The 19,187-nt window shown below is 35.6% G+C and overlaps 1 protein-coding gene across 1 annotated transcript in view; it reads left to right on the top strand.

Annotated features, from left to right (window-relative positions):
• Positions 1 to 15,771: 15,771 nt before the first annotated feature.
• Positions 15,772 to 19,187, top strand: part of LOC110443005 (glycine receptor subunit alphaZ1-like) — a 48,001-nt gene continuing 44,585 nt past the window's right edge. Inside the window, exon 1 of the mRNA XM_021486940.1 lies at positions 15,772 to 15,967. Within this exon, the coding sequence (XP_021342615.1) occupies positions 15,897 to 15,967 (71 nt within the window). The 5' untranslated portion in view covers positions 15,772 to 15,896. The remainder of the gene's footprint in view (positions 15,968 to 19,187) is intronic.

The following is a 19,187-nucleotide window of genomic DNA, read 5'->3' as shown; positions in this document are numbered from 1 at the left end:
GTTGTAGGTTTTCTTTTAGGAACAATCTGTTCTCCTCTTTTGGCCGAACTGTTCTTCTTTCATATGAAGCTGAATGCAGTGAAGCGCTTATCAGGACTTGTAATGAAAACCTTCCAAGTCAACTTCAAATTGAGAAGTATCGACGATGTGTTGTCTTTAAATAACAAGTATTTCATTGACCACGTCGATGTATTATACCCTACTTAACTTGAAATGAATGATGCTACGGACTCTTCCACATCAGCCGGTTTCTTCGGTCTTTACTTACAACATGACTAACAAAGCCAGCTTTCTTCTTTACTGTTAATGTGACTTTTTCGATTTACCTATCGTGAACTCTCTTGAAAATAACATCATTGCTTCCTCTACCTGCCGTGTTTACATATAACAGGCGATTTTGTACTTTAGAGCTTTCTTTCCGTGACATAAATCGACTACTGACGGACAATGTTTACGCCGTTTGAAGAATGCGATGGGCAAGTTTTACAATCGCCATCATCATGTAAAATATTATATTTCCCAGATTGATATGAAGTGAATGGTTTTAATAATGCTAATTAATGCGCCTTTCGTTGTCACTACCTCGGTCCTTGCTTTGACGATGTGACATTGATTTAATTTGACTTAGATGTATCAGTGTGATGGACAGAAGGCACTTGACCTTCTGGAACACCTATCTTATTGGACTTTTTCAGTCTGCATTTGAGTCTCTCCTTTGTCCATCTTTTGCCCCAATTTTATCGATTTTGATTTGCAATTACGTTTTTTGTTGCTTTTTAACTTGTTTTGTTCTTTTATGCAATATGATGAGACTCATTCAAATATGGGCCTATTTACCGCAATACATAAAGTATGTTCTTATCTATTTTATATTTCACCAAAGTGCTGTATTCATTTACATTTTTATATATCAATGTATATTTTTACATTTTGTGCCTAATTGCCTTGTTCACTTCCGTATTTTCCTAGATGTTTCTTATGTGGAATTTTATAACCACCCTTAACCAACACGTGCATCACGTGTTCATTTGCCCATATATAACAATGAAAGTTGTAATCATCCTCGTACTGGTATGTCATGTGATTATGAAGACAATATTGACATACAGATAAAGACTCTGTTTATATGACCAGAGAAAATATGTTAAAAACTGGCTATTTTTATAAATAAAATGAAATAGAATAAAATTTAATCCTTTAAGCCAACAAAACTTAATCATTGCCTTATCTGAAGTGAGACATGTTACTGTCATGAGGTGAAAGATGATATTTGACTTGGGAATGAGCGAGTCTATTAAACGGTATGCGAGTAGTGTTTTTTTCAATACTAACAGTGACGTAAGAGTCATACTCTGACATTTAACATTCCCTTGTGTTTTGATTGAAATATTTTTTTACAGGTCAATCGCACAAAACTTTGAGAAAAACAAAATTTACCATTTTTTATTGAACCTCAACTTCGTTAAATGTCTCGTCATTTTTTTCCACAGGTAGTCCATCACAACACATGACACGCACACACGTGACTGATAGGCCTCGTGAGAACGACTAGATGATTGATACCCTGATCATCTCTCTTCAACACCGGCCCGACATTACAAACGAGCATAAAATATTGCATCCGAACATCATGTCTGTCTAAAAGCGAACAAGTCATAATCTGGCAATGGCAGATAATTCTTCTTCAGTACCGACCTAATAATACAAGTCGAGTAATAAAGAGCTATTTGTTGTTATTGATATTGTTTTCTATTGTTTATGTCTTTGATGTTGGTATTGTTTCTGTAATATCTTCGTTCACAACCACAAATTTTAACCGTCATGGCAACCGTCGAACATAATCTTCTCCAACCATACCAACTCGTTGAGTTTGTGGAAAACGAGAAACAGTCTTAGAGGTAATGATTAGCCAATGTCTGTTCCACCTAATTGAGTCTTCTATAACCTTTGAAATATAGATACATTTACACTTTGGTGTGTGAATCCCGATATATCACCTCTGCCGTGTAAATGATGCTGTTATGCTGTGAAGAAAATGTCGGCGCGATGCTTTGATAAATTTAATAGGTGACAGATTCTAACACTTGCCAGCATCAATGATAATGAAACACGATTTAAGACTCATTTTCAGGAGATTGTTATTGGACTCCGGGGTATGTTGATTCGAAATAAATTGATAATTAAAAATTGATTACCCTAAGCATTACTCTTTAGCGTAAGGTTAACGACAATGTTATTTCACTACACCACAGGAGTCACCGTATACGTACACAGGTATTTTTTTTAATATTTGTTTATCCTTCCAGGTAACGCACATACTTGTAATTTTACTATGCATCGAAAACAATGTGCTGTTTGTTTTCAGATCCGTTCTAAGTCGTTAACACCTCCTGCATAAGGAAAGTCAGCTATTGGGCCAAGTAGCTGTAGATGTGAGCGATGAGCTTGACAAATCAAATTAATTCTGTTAATATTAATAGTTTCCTTCCTGTGATTTTTTATAAATTAAATAGCTATCAATAAAGTGTTTAAAACTTGTTGATGGAAACTAGTATAACTATGAAGAAAAGGTTGGTTTTAAAGAAATAAATATTGCAAACTTATGATCGCTGATTTGTGTTTCTGGATTCAAGATGGCTGCCTTGATCTTGATGATGAATGCGGCTGAAGATTAAGTTCAGTTGGGTTGATTCGAATATTGTTTTTGCGATGCCTTATTTACTGCTTCTGAAATAGTTTTGGAGACCGTCCAAACAGTCCCTGTTACAAGTAGGACTATATCTGGACCACTGATGATAAAAACTCCAACAGAGTTTTATGGAATTTGTCACCAATTATTGTTTATAATTGTTATCATTATAGTAAAGTTATAATTTTGAGAATTTTCCATGGCAGGTAGGCGATCTATGTTAGCCTTCGGCTTACAGTTGCTATCGTTATTCCACAGAGCTATACGGAAGTAGCAAATAACGAAACAATGACATGATTCACGCAACGAACCAACGGAATAACAGAATAAATATGATGATGCAAAGAAACGACGCAGTTATGAATAATTACACAAAGCAATAGCTTACAGTGTATCAACTAAACGAAGATTGATACTGAAACACTGTAATTACAAACACCGAAATAAAGAAACTTAAAATTAACAAAATAATGAAACTTTGAAACAACAAAACATGGAAATGATATATCAAAACAACGAAATCACGAAACATTGATAAAACGAAACAATAAAATAACGAAACACAGAAATTACGAAGCGACGAATAATGAAACAGTGAATAAATTAAACGAGACAACAGCAAGCTAGCGTGATTAAGTCACTCTATTACATGCACAATTAGGGGAAAAGCTATGTCATGTCCTTGAACAGACCCATTCACCAGGAAATGTTTCTGTTAAGTGACCTCAGCTGTCTGTGAGAGCTGCAAAACAAAGATTCAATATTGTTACAATGATTTAAACCAGGAACTAAGTCAAGTATTGGTTTCCTAGTAGCAAGACTATTCTCAAGGAATCGACACAATAATACGTTATTGTTACTTATATTAATTATCCATTCCCTTTTTGCGTATGGTTTAATTGTTTCTTTGTTTCCATATGTTTATTTTCATTAATTAATCAAATCTTTAAAATTTTTAATTTATTTTTTATTTTTAGGGTTACGTATTCTACTGAAATACTTTAATTCAATATATGTCAGATCCTACTGTGTTAGATAGGGGAGAGTTCCTGCTGTAGTAGTTACAAGTTGCTTAAATATCACAAAGACAGTTTCAGATAGGAACTATAGTTGCTGTGACGTTATAATCAGTTTTAAGCTCATATCCGGTCGGTTATAGTACACTATTGACAGAATACGGGATATATTTCATTAACCAATAATATTACAACATCCTGGGTAGAGGCGCCATACCTATTATCGTAATATTTAATCATTTTTACCATAAATGAACACCCAACACGTCTAGTTCGGATTTTATTTTAGAGTCAGCTTATATCAGACATTAGATTGCTTTTATTTTACTTTGGGGGTGCAGTAGCATGCTTGCATCGTTTCCCCGCATGTTTAGCGAATATAACCGAACCTAGGATTCCATCATTAGACGTTTAGGTTTGTATACCCCTTATCTTATCATGGTTTCTTGGCGAGACAATAAATCAACCCGAAAAGATTGTAGTCGGATATGTATGAATTACCTCCATGCAGTCAGTGGTCGATGTAAAAGCAATCATGGCCTCACGTGGGTAAAATCAAGGGACTCTTGTGATGTGCCTAGCTTTCTTTTACATTTACAGTTAACGTATGTCAGTGTGCAACAGGTTCCATTTTCATAATATAAACTATAATTTAATCCAAAGGTAGGGTCAACGCCTATGGAGATTTAACATTAGCGTCGGCCCCCACTTGGAATTTCAATACAAGATAAATCCAAAAAGGTATCGGTATAGGAAGCTTAAATCAGGAACAGTTAGTTTCAGAATTCATTTGACGATAAATGGGACCTCATTGACTTAACCTGTGTGGGTGTTACGGGTGCAGTAATACAATTCCTCCTAGAGCATTTAAATGGCACAATTACTATAAAATTATATCATCATCGTGTGCAACGTATTTCAACTGTTATTTTGATACCGATTATTACACTATTTCAATAAAGAATTGTTCTTTTTATTAAAGAATTGTGTGAACTTTCATTTCTTATGAGAAGTTTTCCATTTAATACGTTAATTCATAAAGTTCTAAAACTAGTCTATTTTTCTTACTTGTTAAAAAGTTGGCTACCAATGATATCTTTCAACATCAGGAATTTCAAAAAAATTGAAAACCGGTAAATTTGTCGTATACTACTTTTGGTTCAAAAAAAGAAAAACATAGCTTTCTTTCTACATTACCTTTAACCTGTGTTTCTTCATGACTAAAGGTCATTGGGTGTTGATATTTGATAAGAAGGTTGTTCATGTAAATGAGTTTAAGTGTTGTTAATTTTTATGACCTTGACCTTTGTTCAAGGTCACAAAATCCAAATGTGCCGAAATATTTTTTTGTATGGGGAGTCAGACAATGGTATCTTTCCTTGCTTTATTTGTTTAGAGTTAGCGATATAAAATAGTGTAGAATCCCTTCATATTTAATTTAATGAATGGTCAAAAGGCTACAAAAATAATAAGTAGAACTGTATGCCAAAGATTAACTAAAAACCCCGCTCCTATATAAACCAGAACTGTAATCTAAAGGCTAACTAAGGCAAAGCATTGCAAATTAATCCATAGTCTCCCACCAGTAATTATGTATGTATATATGTCACTGACATACTTCTTGTACTCTCTCCCTATGCCAAAACATATTTTCATACCACATCTTGTTAGCCTAGATGACCCACTTTTGCTAAAATCGTTGTAGTAGTTAAGGAAGAGTTATCAAGACAAAGATTTTTAACAAAGGGCCATAACTCTTTAAAAGGGTCGAAATGAACAAATACTACCCTGATGCAAAACATCAGGGGGGTAATTACCATATCTGTAAGCTTTCATGAAATTGGCCCAGAAGTTTAAGAGGCAGACAATGTTTTTTTCAAGAAAAGGCCATAACTCCTTTTTAAAGTGTCGGAATGAAAACATACTGCTTGGATGCACAATGTCAGGGGGCAGTTACCATATCTGTAAACTTCCGTTGAAATTGGCCCCATAGTTTTGGAGGAGTTGTCTGGACAAGTGTTTTCCAACAAAGGGCCGTTACTCCGTTAAAAAAATGGTCAGATTGAAAAAAGAATTCTTGGATGCACACCATCAGATGGTTGTTACCATATCTGGAAACATTCGTTGAAATTGACCCCTTAGTTTTGGAGGACATAGCCAGACTAGGATTTTCAACACAAGGCAATAACTTTGAGGGGGAAAAGGGTCAGAATGAAAAAATAATACCTGGATGCATAACTTCAGGTGTCAGTTATCATATCTGGAAACTTTCGTTAAAATTGGTCCACTACTTTAGAATGAGTTGACAAATAGACAAGCTGATTCCAGTATACCCTCACCCCCTCCACACCCACACCCACCCCTAACTTCGTTGCGGGGGTATAATAAGGTGTATACTAGTTTTGTTATTAAGATTATTTTATTTATTTTTAGGTAATTGCATAGCTTTGTCTATAACACAATCTCAAACCTAAAGTAGTTCTCCAGAGGAAAGATTACTATGACAGAATACGTACTCATGAGGTATTACTGCTGCACATAACTTGAAAACATGCCTAACATAATAAAGTGTTTTAGTATGATACAAAAACAGAAAATGTATCGGTATTTATCATAATAAATTTTGTGAAAATTTTGCATGTTTTTCCAATTAAAAGTATCACTGCGCTTACTTCATGTCTACCAATATGACATATTTAGTATCAAAATAACATTAATTTTATTCACTATACACTATCATAATTCATTTCCAAATTAACATTTACCTGTGATATTTATCGGTCATTTTGTTAGGATACCCCCGTCACTCAACCACTACGGTTATCAGTAACAATTATGAATAATCATTTATGCAGTTATTAATAATTTTTATGTATCTACATATGGCAAAAGAATAAAGGAAATCAAAGTGGGCCCAAATGTTGACCCCACCTTTGAACTAATTAATTAGATTTGACCTTTGACCCATTGTAATTGATTGTTTTGTTTGTTGTTTTGTTAGTATGGTGTATCTAAAGTTTTGACCACGTTCATCACTTAGATACTGCATTGACTTTTAAAAAGCACACGATTCAACGTTTCTGTGCTACAAAGTACTTACACCATTTGATTGGTTGTTAGTTATACAGCGTTGAACGTTCTATCAACAACCAATGTCATTTAAGGACGTGTCTCCATGTGTATATGGGTGCCGGAAACAGGGTATGTTGCTGTATTTGCTTCCTTGTGACAGCGCTTATCTGATGCCAGCTTTTTAGTGCTGTCTCACTCAAATACCATTCCGAAGGCACCCAACACAGCATTCCACCCGGTCACATTATACTGACAACGGATGAACCAGTCGTTACCAATAACTTCAATGCTGAACGCTAAGCAGGGAATAGCAAGCATTATTTTAGGTAGTTTCGGTATGTCCCGACATGGGGACAGAACCCATTGCCTTCCTCACCAGGGCGAAAGTTAAACATCAGAGCCAAAAATAAAGTATTGCCAAAGAAGGCGCTAGAAAACGAAAGGTAGTTAGATTTAAAGAGGAATGCAAATATCCCAAATATTGCAATGGGTGCAACAGATTTATTTTTGTCGCGCTTGAATCCCCAAGCATAGGGCAGAAAAAACAAATCCCAAATTCTGCAGGGGCTTCCCACACTAGTCGCCTTTTACGATACATGCAATGGCTAACAGCAGGTGTATACTTTCTTTTCTCGATCCCTTACCTACAGTGGTATACAAATGTATACCATTTGCACGGTTCTATTTATTTTTGGACAAAACGCTGTACGATGAACTGGAAAAAGCTTTTATTTTGCTTATTACTGAATGCTTCACCCTTAATGAACTTGCTTGCTATTCAAATGTGATTGAAAAGGAGTTTGAAAAGGAGTTTGCCAACTCTTGCTGACCTGATTCCAATCATTATTTACAACATGACCAACAATGGCAGCAGTACGGAGTTGTTTCAATATTCACTTGGTTACATTTCGTGATAGATGTCAAACTACAGAAAAAAAGACTTACAACACAGATATGATTATTATTTGGAAGTGTTATTGTTGCCATTATGACCCCACTTAGAAATATATTATTTTTGTGCCGTATGGTGTTTTTTTTGTCACTCTGCCCTTGGTCAGTTATTGGTCTCCATATAACAAATCGTTGTTTATATATATTTTTTAGCTCATCAACAGTTAGTTAAAATCACTCTTCTATGTACTTTTTGTTTTGCATTTTTCACCACCGTCCGATGTTATCTGATTTATCTGAGTACTGTCTTTGGTGTTGGATTCAGGGTTTAGATGAACATTGTGGGGAAAACATCAGCTCATTTTGGTTGTTTACATCAAAACTCTATGAATGAGTGTTTTCGGGTAAAGGAATGTGACGCACTAAATCATCATAGCTACAATTTAATTAAATTTGATTGTAAAGCTCCTGTGCAATTCCCACCGGGGCCTCAGTCTTCCCGTTCTTTGTCCATTACGTCACGGACTGGTACGTGTGTTTGTTGACAGCGCTTGCAGAGGTTTCGTTCGATGGGGAAATTGTGACATTCGACCGTCATTTTATTGAGAACAAGTCCATCCTTACAGCAACAAAAATGTCAGAATGTAGAAAAAGGGTCTGTTCAATATATACAAGCAATGCACTATCTCTCGGTTGTTCCTTTTGGTTATGATTTCAACAAAGGAAGGAAGCAATGGTGAGGACTTGTCAATGCATTAATAATGTTGTCATCTTGAATCTTCAGTTCCTTATAAAATAAACGCCTGTCAGTAGTGTTCGTCATGTTGTCGATAACAGAGTCGGGCTGTGTAACAAAGTTATATGTCAGTTATTGGAACTCGTCACTTTGTCCCTGTCACATTTCATATGTGTGTTTTCCGAAATTGGCCATGAGTTCAATCTGATCACCACAGTTGTGGAATTGCTTTTACCATTTCCTCCCTCATCACGGTCGTTGGATGATATCGTCTCTCCTTGACCTTGTCATATTTCCGAATGATGTAATCGTGCAAACCTTAGTCACAACACAGTCGGGGAGACATGTAAGTATAAAGATATTTGAAGAAATGATTATCCCTTTTCCACACACTATCTACAAAACCTAACCATAGCTCTGATAAATATTTAAAATCTGTTCAAATTTGGTATATTCATTCCAAAAATTGTTCTTCTGATTCATTGAGTATATCCCGAAAACCAAGAACTGCCAATATTTCTTATGTGGCATCCTTGATTTTCTCATGTAAAATATCAATTACAAACCAACAGTTTCACTGTCTCCTGGAAAATGTATTCACATTTTGAGACGAAGCTTTTATTAATTAATTTTATTTGTATAGTTATTTTAGCGAATATCGGCAGTGAACAGTACACATTCTTTGTAAAATATTTGGATTGATATCACTTTGTCGTTAAAACTTCTTTTCCACATAAAGAACATCTTCTTGATTATTCCACTGAAGGAATTTGCTGTTGCTGGTAACGAAATAGGCCTTTGAGAGGTCTAGCAGTTTCTCATATAGGTGTGTAGTATTCTGTAGACCAGAGAAAAGCTAGAAAAGTCCGCCAAAAATGTACTACGCTTGTGTGGCCATCAGGTGGTGTTAGTACCTGAATGCAACAAAATGATAGGCAATCCAACAGCGTTTTGACGAGCTTTTAATTCTGACGTCATATTGTATCGTCATCATCTGATTGTGATATGATTTTAGAGTAAAGCCCACTGCGTACAGCTATGTGAGATAAATAAAAAAAAGTCATTGCTGTGCGTGTATAATAGGACTGCCTGGGGCAAGAATAGGGCGACGCCACAACGGGACAACGATCATGTGACAGCATGACACCGGGAAAATTACGAGGATCCGGTGTGAACACCTTGCAGTGTATTAACAGTATAAGTCAGAAAAACCGGATTAAGATTTCTATGCAATCAACTTTGAGAGAAATGGAGGATGCCAAATCTTGCTGACAGGTTTGCTTTTCTCCAGTCAAAACGCCTTTCATATGTAAGGTGAAGGATAGAGAAGTTCAACCCACGAAATTTTCAAAACGAATTTGAAACCAAATCGCGACTTATAACACTATCATGAAAGACTCTTGTAATAACCAGATTTGCAGTAAAAAAAATTGATAATGGAATTTCTTCAATTAAGTAAATTTTTATAAAATTCGAAAAACCGTTACTGTGAATGTGTTAGGAAACAAAATTGAAAACAAGTTAATTCCTTAAAACAGAATAGATAAATCTTTAAACTACAATACATCCCGTTTACTCGAACTTTGATGTCAAGATCAATGGTCCGAAAGATACATGGCATTTAACTAATTCAAGGTTGGGCCGACATCGCCTTGTAAGTGTCTAATTTTGAAAAAGGCGCGTTCACGTCGGATGTTTTTATTTCTCAAATATGGCAACTTACAATACAAAGATATATTTATATACATCGCAAAAACAACAAACGTTATTATATCTCCCGGAAGAAAACCTGCAAAGTATTGCTAATAAGATTTTTCAATGGTCTGCGTGTATGATGCCCTATTTCATAGTATGCGAAGATTGCACTCATAGATATGAGTTTTGTCGCACTTCGCGGAAGAAAACGACATTTTTATCGATTTTTTAGCATTTTGTAATTTTTTTTACCATTTGGTATTTTCTTGCTCTATTACTTTTATTGTTTGTTATATATTATATGTGCCAAACTTGAAATTATGATTAAGCGATCCTGAAGAATAGGGGTGTTCTGTACCAAAGGGGCAAAATCAAAAAGGGTAGTCTATGTAGAAAATTATCATTCCAACCATGTTCTCATATATCGCTTTGTTGCAAAGACACGCTTAACACTTCAGGAAATAATTCTTTGAAAAAAGGAAAGACCTAATGCGTATATGTATACACCGATTCCTCCCTCAGGATTTAAATTGAGAACAAAATCTTGCAATTACGCGCACGCTTGTGACACCAGGTAAGATCAATGGTCCTTGGTTCGATATATAATCTACTTATTTGTTTATATTCCGACATTCTGGAAACTAGCAAGAGGTCCTACAGCCATAGAGATAAGCCTGCATCAGTTAAAACAAAAATAGTGGCCAAAACTTATTCCAATGACAAATTAAGATAGCATTAATGTTGTCTATTTTTGCAAAATCACAAAGGGACTGACGATTATATAGTAAAACCTCACATTGAAGGTCGTCGTCATGATTTCAGTGAGAATTCGTCTAACATGCATGTAAGTATACAAAATATTCGGGTGTAACACATGGAAAAAGAGTTCTGATAACAGAATTATTGTAAAAAGGTTCCACAGATCTACGAAATAATTCAAACGTGGCGCAATATAAATTATATACCAATTATTTACAATACTAGCAAAGAAAATTAAGTTCTTTATCGACAAAATAACGGAGGTTTACAGTGCTACAAAATTCCGTTTTTTCTTCCGACACACTAAAAACACACACTGGTGTAATTTGTGTGCGACACTGGTGTAGTTTGTGTGCGACACTGATGTAGTTTGTGTGTGACACTGGTGTAATTTGTGTGTGACACTGGTGTAGTTTGTGTGCGAGACTGGTGTAGTTTGTATGCCACTGATGAAGTTTGTGTGCGAGCCCAGTATTTTGTGTGTGACACTGGTGTAGTTTGTGTGTGACACTGGTGTAGTTTGTGTGCGACAATCTTCTACAAAAACTGTCAAAAGCGCAGAAACAAGCTGCAAGATTACTGTTGGATGCTCCATTTGATACACCATCAGTAGAAATGTTTCTTCATTAGGGTGGTTACCAATTGGCAAATATTTGAAATTCAAAAGAGGTGTTATGGTGTACAAATGAATAAATAATCTGGTTCCAGGATATCTTTCTAATCAATTTAATTTATCTAACAACAGATATACTAGATCAGCATCCCAAAACTCTGTCAAGGGACCCAAACACCGTACCACATTTTATTCCAAACACTTTTTGGTACAAGGGAGCTTGATTTGGAATACTTTACCGGTTGAAGTACGACTCTCTTCCTCCTTGACAAAACTCAAACAAAATATGATTGGTAACATTAAGAATGCGGTTTAATTGTCTTTTATTTTTACTATCATACTTTTTAGATACAGCTTTGATTTGTTTTATTTTCGCTATATTAGCGTGTATTCTGTCAATTTTTAGCTTTTGCTACATTAGCATATATGTAAATTAGACAATTTGTCTTTTAATGAAAACCATAAATGGTTAAGCACGGAATATATTTCGTGCTTCTGTGATAATTTTATTGTAATTGTATTGAACGACCGTTTAAATTATGAAATAACTGTGATATGAATTGCTGTTTTAGTAGACCAACAATTATTTTATGTACATTTATTTGCTGTGATACTACTGTCTTTTAACTAACCAATTTTACTAACAGAGGACCCTGTGGAAGATTAGCTTTGCTAAACAGGTTTTGTATCCTCAATAAATAAAGTTTATTATTATTATTATTATTATTACACTGATGTAGTTTGTGTATGCCACTGATGAAGTTTGTGTGCGAGCCCAGTGATTGTGTATGCCACTGATGAAGTTTGTGGGCGAGCCCAGTGATTGTGTCTGCCACTGATGAAGTTTGTGTGCGAGCCCAGTGATTGTGTATGCCACTGATGTTGTTTGTGTTCGAGCCCAGTTTTGATATCAGTGTTGTTGATGTGTGATTCCAGGGTATTTCGATATGTGACACCTGTTTTGTTAGTGACATCAATGTGTTTGGGTGTGTAGAACATTGTTGCTGGGATTGGTGTTGGTGTGCAATATGAATGCTGTTGGTGTGTGCCTCAAGGGAAGTTGATTGTGCTATACCAGTCTGTTTGCGCATGATATCGGTATTGTTGGTGATACCTATCAAACAGTCAGTTAATTCTGTATAATATTGCTTGTTGTATAAATCAAAAGGATAAAAAATCAATATAAAAGATATGGACCAAACCAAAATGACTTAATTGTATTGCACCATATGTCGCCTATCTAGCAAAATGCTTTGATTTTCGGAGTGAGGCTCTCAAAGGATGATCACTTAAGTGTGGAGAGACTAAGGGTATGCAAAATGAGAATTAAGGTGAGCATCACATACCAATTGGGCCTCCTGTGTAGCGCTGTAAGCTATACAATTTTGTTATTAATGCAATGCATGTTATCTACAATCCATGGACCATATGTGTAAATATGCTAACTTTAAAGAGGAATATAAATGTAATTAGGAGTAAGTAGTTGCAGTTAAATATTCCATTTTCTGTACCTGCTACTGTATCTGCTCAAAGAGGAACTCTTAATGACATCACGGTACACATGAGTTGTCATCCTCTGTCTGAAATAAAGATTGTGATAATGAAACTAAAATATTTTCAAAACCAAACAGTCTGCAAGACTATATACAGGTAATCGGGGAAGGAAACTGTGATAAATAATGTCAGTATTTAAAGGTAAAATGACCCTTTTCAGCATGTATTTAAGCCTCTTACAAATGTATGTTTTTTTCTGAGTTAGGTGAAAGTGGCCTTATCAACGGCAGGTGTGAACAGGGTTTTCATTAAAACAAATCCACAGGTGTGCAAGTTTTTTTTATCTAGTCTACGCTACGGACTGTAGTATACCTTGTATCAATAATAACATTGTGAAGCTTACAATTCTAGACAACCAAATTTCATAAGGCTTTTGGTACCTTTACCAGTATTTAAATCCACATCACCACATCTCTCTGTTAAATCGACTATCTGATATATACATGCAGTCATTGCTTCAGTTGTGGTCAAACCGACACACCGACCAGAGGTAAACCACTTGATAACATTGTTTTAACTAGACCACTACTAGAATCAATTTAATATCATTTGTCAAAGTTGATTAGCTAACCCGCGTAATGCAGTAGCTGTTTTGAATTTTCCAAACAGATCCGTTATATTTGCAATACTTTAATGCGAAAAAGTTACCTACCGGGAACGCTTCAATCTCCACAGAAAAAGGTAGCACAGGTATAACCACGGCCTGATAACCAACTGTAGTGCTTTTGTACCTGATCGGTTTGGTGTATTGGGTGAAGCCTCCAATTACCAGCTAAGGTCATGCGAAGACATTTCCCTGTGTATGCAATGCATACGTGTGCCCTGGAGGCGTCATATTAGTGTCTGTGCCTCCCTGCGATGATGTGGATATCTGATGCCTCATTTAAGAGTGCTACCTCACTGGAAAATATGTGAAAGGAACCAAACACAACATTTCAATCTATGCCATTATACGGACAACAGGTAAACATCCTTTTCGCTACCCAGTTGAAGCTGAACGTCAACCATAGGGCAGCAAGAACTCATTTTAAGGATAATATTTGCCTTGGTCAGAGTACAGAACTTATAGTCTTCCTCGCTACGGTGAACGCTCAACACAAGAGCCAAATTAGAAGTCTCGCCAGGCAAGTCGTTAACAAATTCGAAAGGTTGATAGAAGGGATAGAAAAGATGAATATCCCAAATGTTGTAATGGGTGCAGCGGAATTCTGCAAGGGGCTCCCACATTAGTTGCCTTCTACATGTAGTGAGTAACAGCAGGTATATTCTTTCCTAACCACCCGACCCACATGGGCTTTGTCTGTGTCTAAGTCGGACAAAATACATTATCATCTTATTTTAAATCGTTGTTGACTGATTTTTTCCCTGTCTTTTCCAGGAAACATCATTCAGTGTTGCATATGGTGCCGGAGACAGTTACTCTTTCGGACTATCAGATTTCGCCTACGAGTTTGTAATAAGATTTCGTGTTCTTTTTCCAATTGTTTTGAAATTTTCTTTGTATTTTTACCTTTTCGTATCCAATGTCCTTCTGTTACATTAATCTATTAAAACCGTTATGATTTAAGCATTACATTGCTTTCTGTTGCTATATCTAGTCCTTGTGAATGAAAACTTTAACTGACAAAGCCTGTGGCTATATCTAGTCATTGTGAATGCCATCTTCAACTGAAAAAGCCAACAGCTGTGTTCATTTAAGGACGGCCTTCCCTGTGTGCAAGATGCATGCGTGTAGTGTATGCGTGTGTGTTTTGGGAAGCTGCGATATGTCCGTGTTTGTCTCCTTATGATAGCGTGGAACTGATGCCGACTTTATAGTGCGACCTCACTGAAACATACTGCCGAAGACACCCAGCAGGACACCCCACCCGGTCATATTAAACAGACAACGGGCGAACCAGTCGTCCAACTCCTAAATTGCTGAGCGTTAAGCAGGAGTTGAAACTACCATTTTTACAAACAAAGCTTTCCTAACAGGGGCGAACGCTCAACTAAAGGCCAAAAGTGAGTCATTGACAAGGGAAACATTAGGAAAAAGAAAGTTGTTTAGAAAGAAGAGAAAAGTTAAGATCCCAAATTTAGTCGCCGTTTACAATCGTACAATTCTTACGCCCTACCTACCTACCTACCTACCTACCAATGGCATGCCCTGGTCTTTAATTTTATTGAGATCGAAACATTATGTAGGGGATGCTACGGTTCTATCGAAACCCTTAGCAGAAAACACAGACAAAAACACGACCATATCTGTTATATATTATTCGTTGATACAAACATGTAAATGTTCACTGCATCTTTTTCATCGAAACTGCAAAACAATTTAAGAGCTATAAACTTTAGAAAACAAATTAATTGAAGTTTAAGAATGATCGTAAACATTTGATATTATTTGTGTAAAACTTATTTGCAATGTGAACACCTTTAATTTGTATTGCCGACACGCCCGTTTTAAAGTCATTTCACACGTGACGCAGGATGTCGGTTGTAAACATATAATTGTAATCGAACGCGCCATAAAAATTAACTGTTACTGTTGAGTAACATTTTCGGGTGGAGAGACAATTAAAGCAGACGTTTTAGATGGTAAATTAGTTGACAAGTCGATATTTTATTCACCAATGATACGCCACACGTGTAATCATGTGACAAGTCGATTTGGCGTGACCTTCTTCAGTGGGGTTCTCGACGGACGCGCGCTTGTTTGGTTGTATCAGTAGCATGTTCTGAGGGGTCGATACGAGACCTCTCGGCGTCTCCGTTGCCTTCCGCGGTCATACACGTGTTGTATTAACTGACGCCATAGTACCCAAGGTGACACTAGTATAGCCAATACGTAATAATTGTGATTATTTGTGGTAATATTACAATACGATGATGTATTGGGTGATAATAGTGTACGGAGTATTCTCTCAGCACATGCTTTACACGCGAGCACAGACAAGGTAAGATCATTCTTCTCATATCGATTTATCTAATTTTATGCTGCGTGTATACCTTTTATATATATTCAATCATTGTTATTTCGGCCGTTTTGTTTATAAAATCCTCCCACGTTTACTATGTTGAGCAATACTAAACTAAGCATGCAAACAGGTGTGTGGCACACCTATTTATAATATATAAACGAATTTATATTCACCCAAACCTATTTAGCTGATAAGTTTTATTAAAATGCATAATATCAAACTCGAAATATTGGGTAGGATAAGGAGGCAAGTAAATTTTATCGTTAGGTATGATAAAGGAAACATGGAAGTATAAACGTTAGATATGATAAAGGAGACACAGAAGCATAAACGTTAGGTATGATAAAGGAGACAAAGAAGTATAAACGTTAGGTATGATAAAGGAGACATGGAAGTATAAACGTTAGGCATGATAAAGGAGACACAGAAGTATAAACGTTAGGTATGATAAAGGAGACACAAAAGTATAAACGTTAGGTTTAATAAAGGAGACATGGAAGTATAAACGTTAGGTATGATAAAGGAGACACAGAAGTATAAACGTTAGGTATGATAAAGGAGACACAGAAGTATAAACGTTAGGCATGATAATGGAGACACAGAAGTATAAACGTTAGATATGATAAAGGAGACACAGATGTATAATCTTTAGATATGATAAAGGAGACACAGAAGTTTAAACGTTAGGTATGATAAAGGAGACATAGAAGTATAAACGTTAGGTATGATAAAGAGGAGACACAGAAGTATAAACATTAGGTTTGATAAAGGAGACACAGAAGTATAAACATTAGGTATGATAAAGGAGACACAGAAGAATAAACGTTAGGCATGATAATGGAGACACAGAAGTATAAACGTTAGGTATACGTTAGGTATGATAAAGGAGACAAAGAAGTATAAACGTCAGGTATGATAAAGGAGACAAAGAAGTAAAAACGTTAGGTATGATAAAGGAGACACAAAAGTATAAACGTTAGGCTTAATAAAGGAGACATGGAAGTATAAACGTTAGGTATGATCAAGGAGACACAGAAGTATAAACGTTAGTTATGATAAAGTAGACACAGAAGTATAAACTTTAGATATGATAAAGGAGACACAGAAGTATAGACGTTAGATATGATAAAGGAGACACAGCAGTATAAACGTTAGGTTTGATAAAGGAGACAAAGAAGAATAAACGTTAGGTTTGATAAAGGAGACACAGAAGGATAAACGTTAGGTATGATAATGGAGACACAGAAGTATAAACGTTAGATATGATTAAGGAGACACAGAAGTATAAACGTTAGATATGATTAAGGAGACACAGAAGTATAAACGTTAGATATGAAAAAGGAGACACAGAAGTATAAACGTTATATAGGATAAAGGAGACATGGAAGTATAAACGTTAGGTATGATAAAGTAGACACAGAAGTATAAACGTTATATATGATAAAGGAGACATGGAAGTATAAACGTTAGGTATGATAAAGTAGACACAGAAGTATAAACGTTAGGTATACGTTAGGTATGATAAAGGAGACAAAGAGGTATAAACGTTAGGTATGATAAAGGAGAAACAGAAGTATAAACGTTAGGTATGATAATGGAGACACAGAAGTATAAACGTTAGGTAGGACAAAGGAGACAGAGAAGTATAAACGTTAGGTATGACAAAGGAGACACAGAAGTATAAACGTTAGGCATGATAATGGAGACACAGAAGTATAATCGTTAGATATGATAAAGGAGACACAGAAGTATAGACGTTAGATATGATAAAGGAGACACAGAAGAATAAACGTTAGGCATGATAATGGAGACACAGAAGTATAAACGTTAGATATGAAAAAGGAGACACAGAAGTATAAACGTTAGGTAGGACAAAGGAGACAGAGAAGTATAAACGTTAGGTTTGATAAAGGAGACACAGAAGTATAAACATTAGGTTTGATAAAGGAGACACAGAAGTATAAACGGTAGATATGATAAAGGAGACACAGAAGCATAAACGATAGATATGATAAAGGAGACACAGAAGTTTAAACGTTAGGTATGATAAAGGAGACATGGAAGTATAAACGTTAGGTATGATAAAGTAGACACAGAAGTATAAACTTTAGATATGATAAAGGAGACACAGAAGTATAGACGTTAGATATGATAAAGGAGACACAGAAGTATGAACGTTAGGTATGATAAAGGAGACACAAAAGTATAAACGTTAGGTTTAATAAAGGAGACATGGAAGTATAAACGTTAGGTATGATAAAGTAGACACAGAAGTATAAACTTTAGATATGATAAAGGAGACACAGAAGGATAAACGTTAGGTATGATAATGGAGACACAGAAGTATAAACGTTAGATATGATAAAGGAGGCACAGAAGTATAAACGTTAGATATGATTAAGGAGACACAGAAGTATAAACGTTAGGAATGATAAAGGAGACACAGAAGAATAAACGTTAGGCATGATAATGGAGACACAGAAGTATAAACGTTAGGTACGATAAAGGAGACACAGAAGTATAAACATTAGGTTTGATAAAGGAGACACAGAAGTATAAACATTAGGTTTGATAAAGGAGACACAGAAGTATAAACGATAGATATGATAAAGGAGGCACAGAAGTATAAACGTTAGATATGATAAAGGAGACACAGATGTATAAACGTTAGGTATGTTAAAGGAGACACAGAAGTATAAACGTTAGGAATGATAAAGGAGACACAGAAGAATAAACGTTAGGCATGATAATGGAGACACAGAAGTATAAACGTTAGGTAGGATAAAGGAGACAAAGAAGTATAAACGTTAGGTATGATAAGGGAGACACAGAAGTATAAACGTTAGGTATAGGAGACAAAGAAGTATAAACGTTAGGTATGATCAAGGAGACACAGAAGTATAAACGTTAGATATGATAAAGAAGACACAGAAGTATAAACGTTAGGTATGATAAAGGAGACAAAGATGTATTAACGTTAGGTATGATAAAGGAGACACAGAAGTATAAACGTTAGGTATGATAAAGGAGACACAGAAGTATAAACGTTAGGTATGATAAAGGAGACACAGAAGTATAAACGTTAGATATGATAAAGGAGACAAAGATGTATTAACGTTAGGTATGATAAAGGAGACAAAGAAGTATAAACGTTAGGTATGATAAAGGAGTGTCTCCTTTATTATATCTAACGTTT

The sequence above is a fragment of the Mizuhopecten yessoensis genome, unplaced genomic scaffold (genome assembly GCF_002113885.1).
Source record: "Mizuhopecten yessoensis strain PY_sf001 unplaced genomic scaffold, ASM211388v2 scaffold716319, whole genome shotgun sequence".
Taxonomy (NCBI): domain Eukaryota; kingdom Metazoa; phylum Mollusca; class Bivalvia; order Pectinida; family Pectinidae; genus Mizuhopecten; species Mizuhopecten yessoensis.
This window is presented reverse-complemented; position numbering and strand designations above follow the sequence as displayed.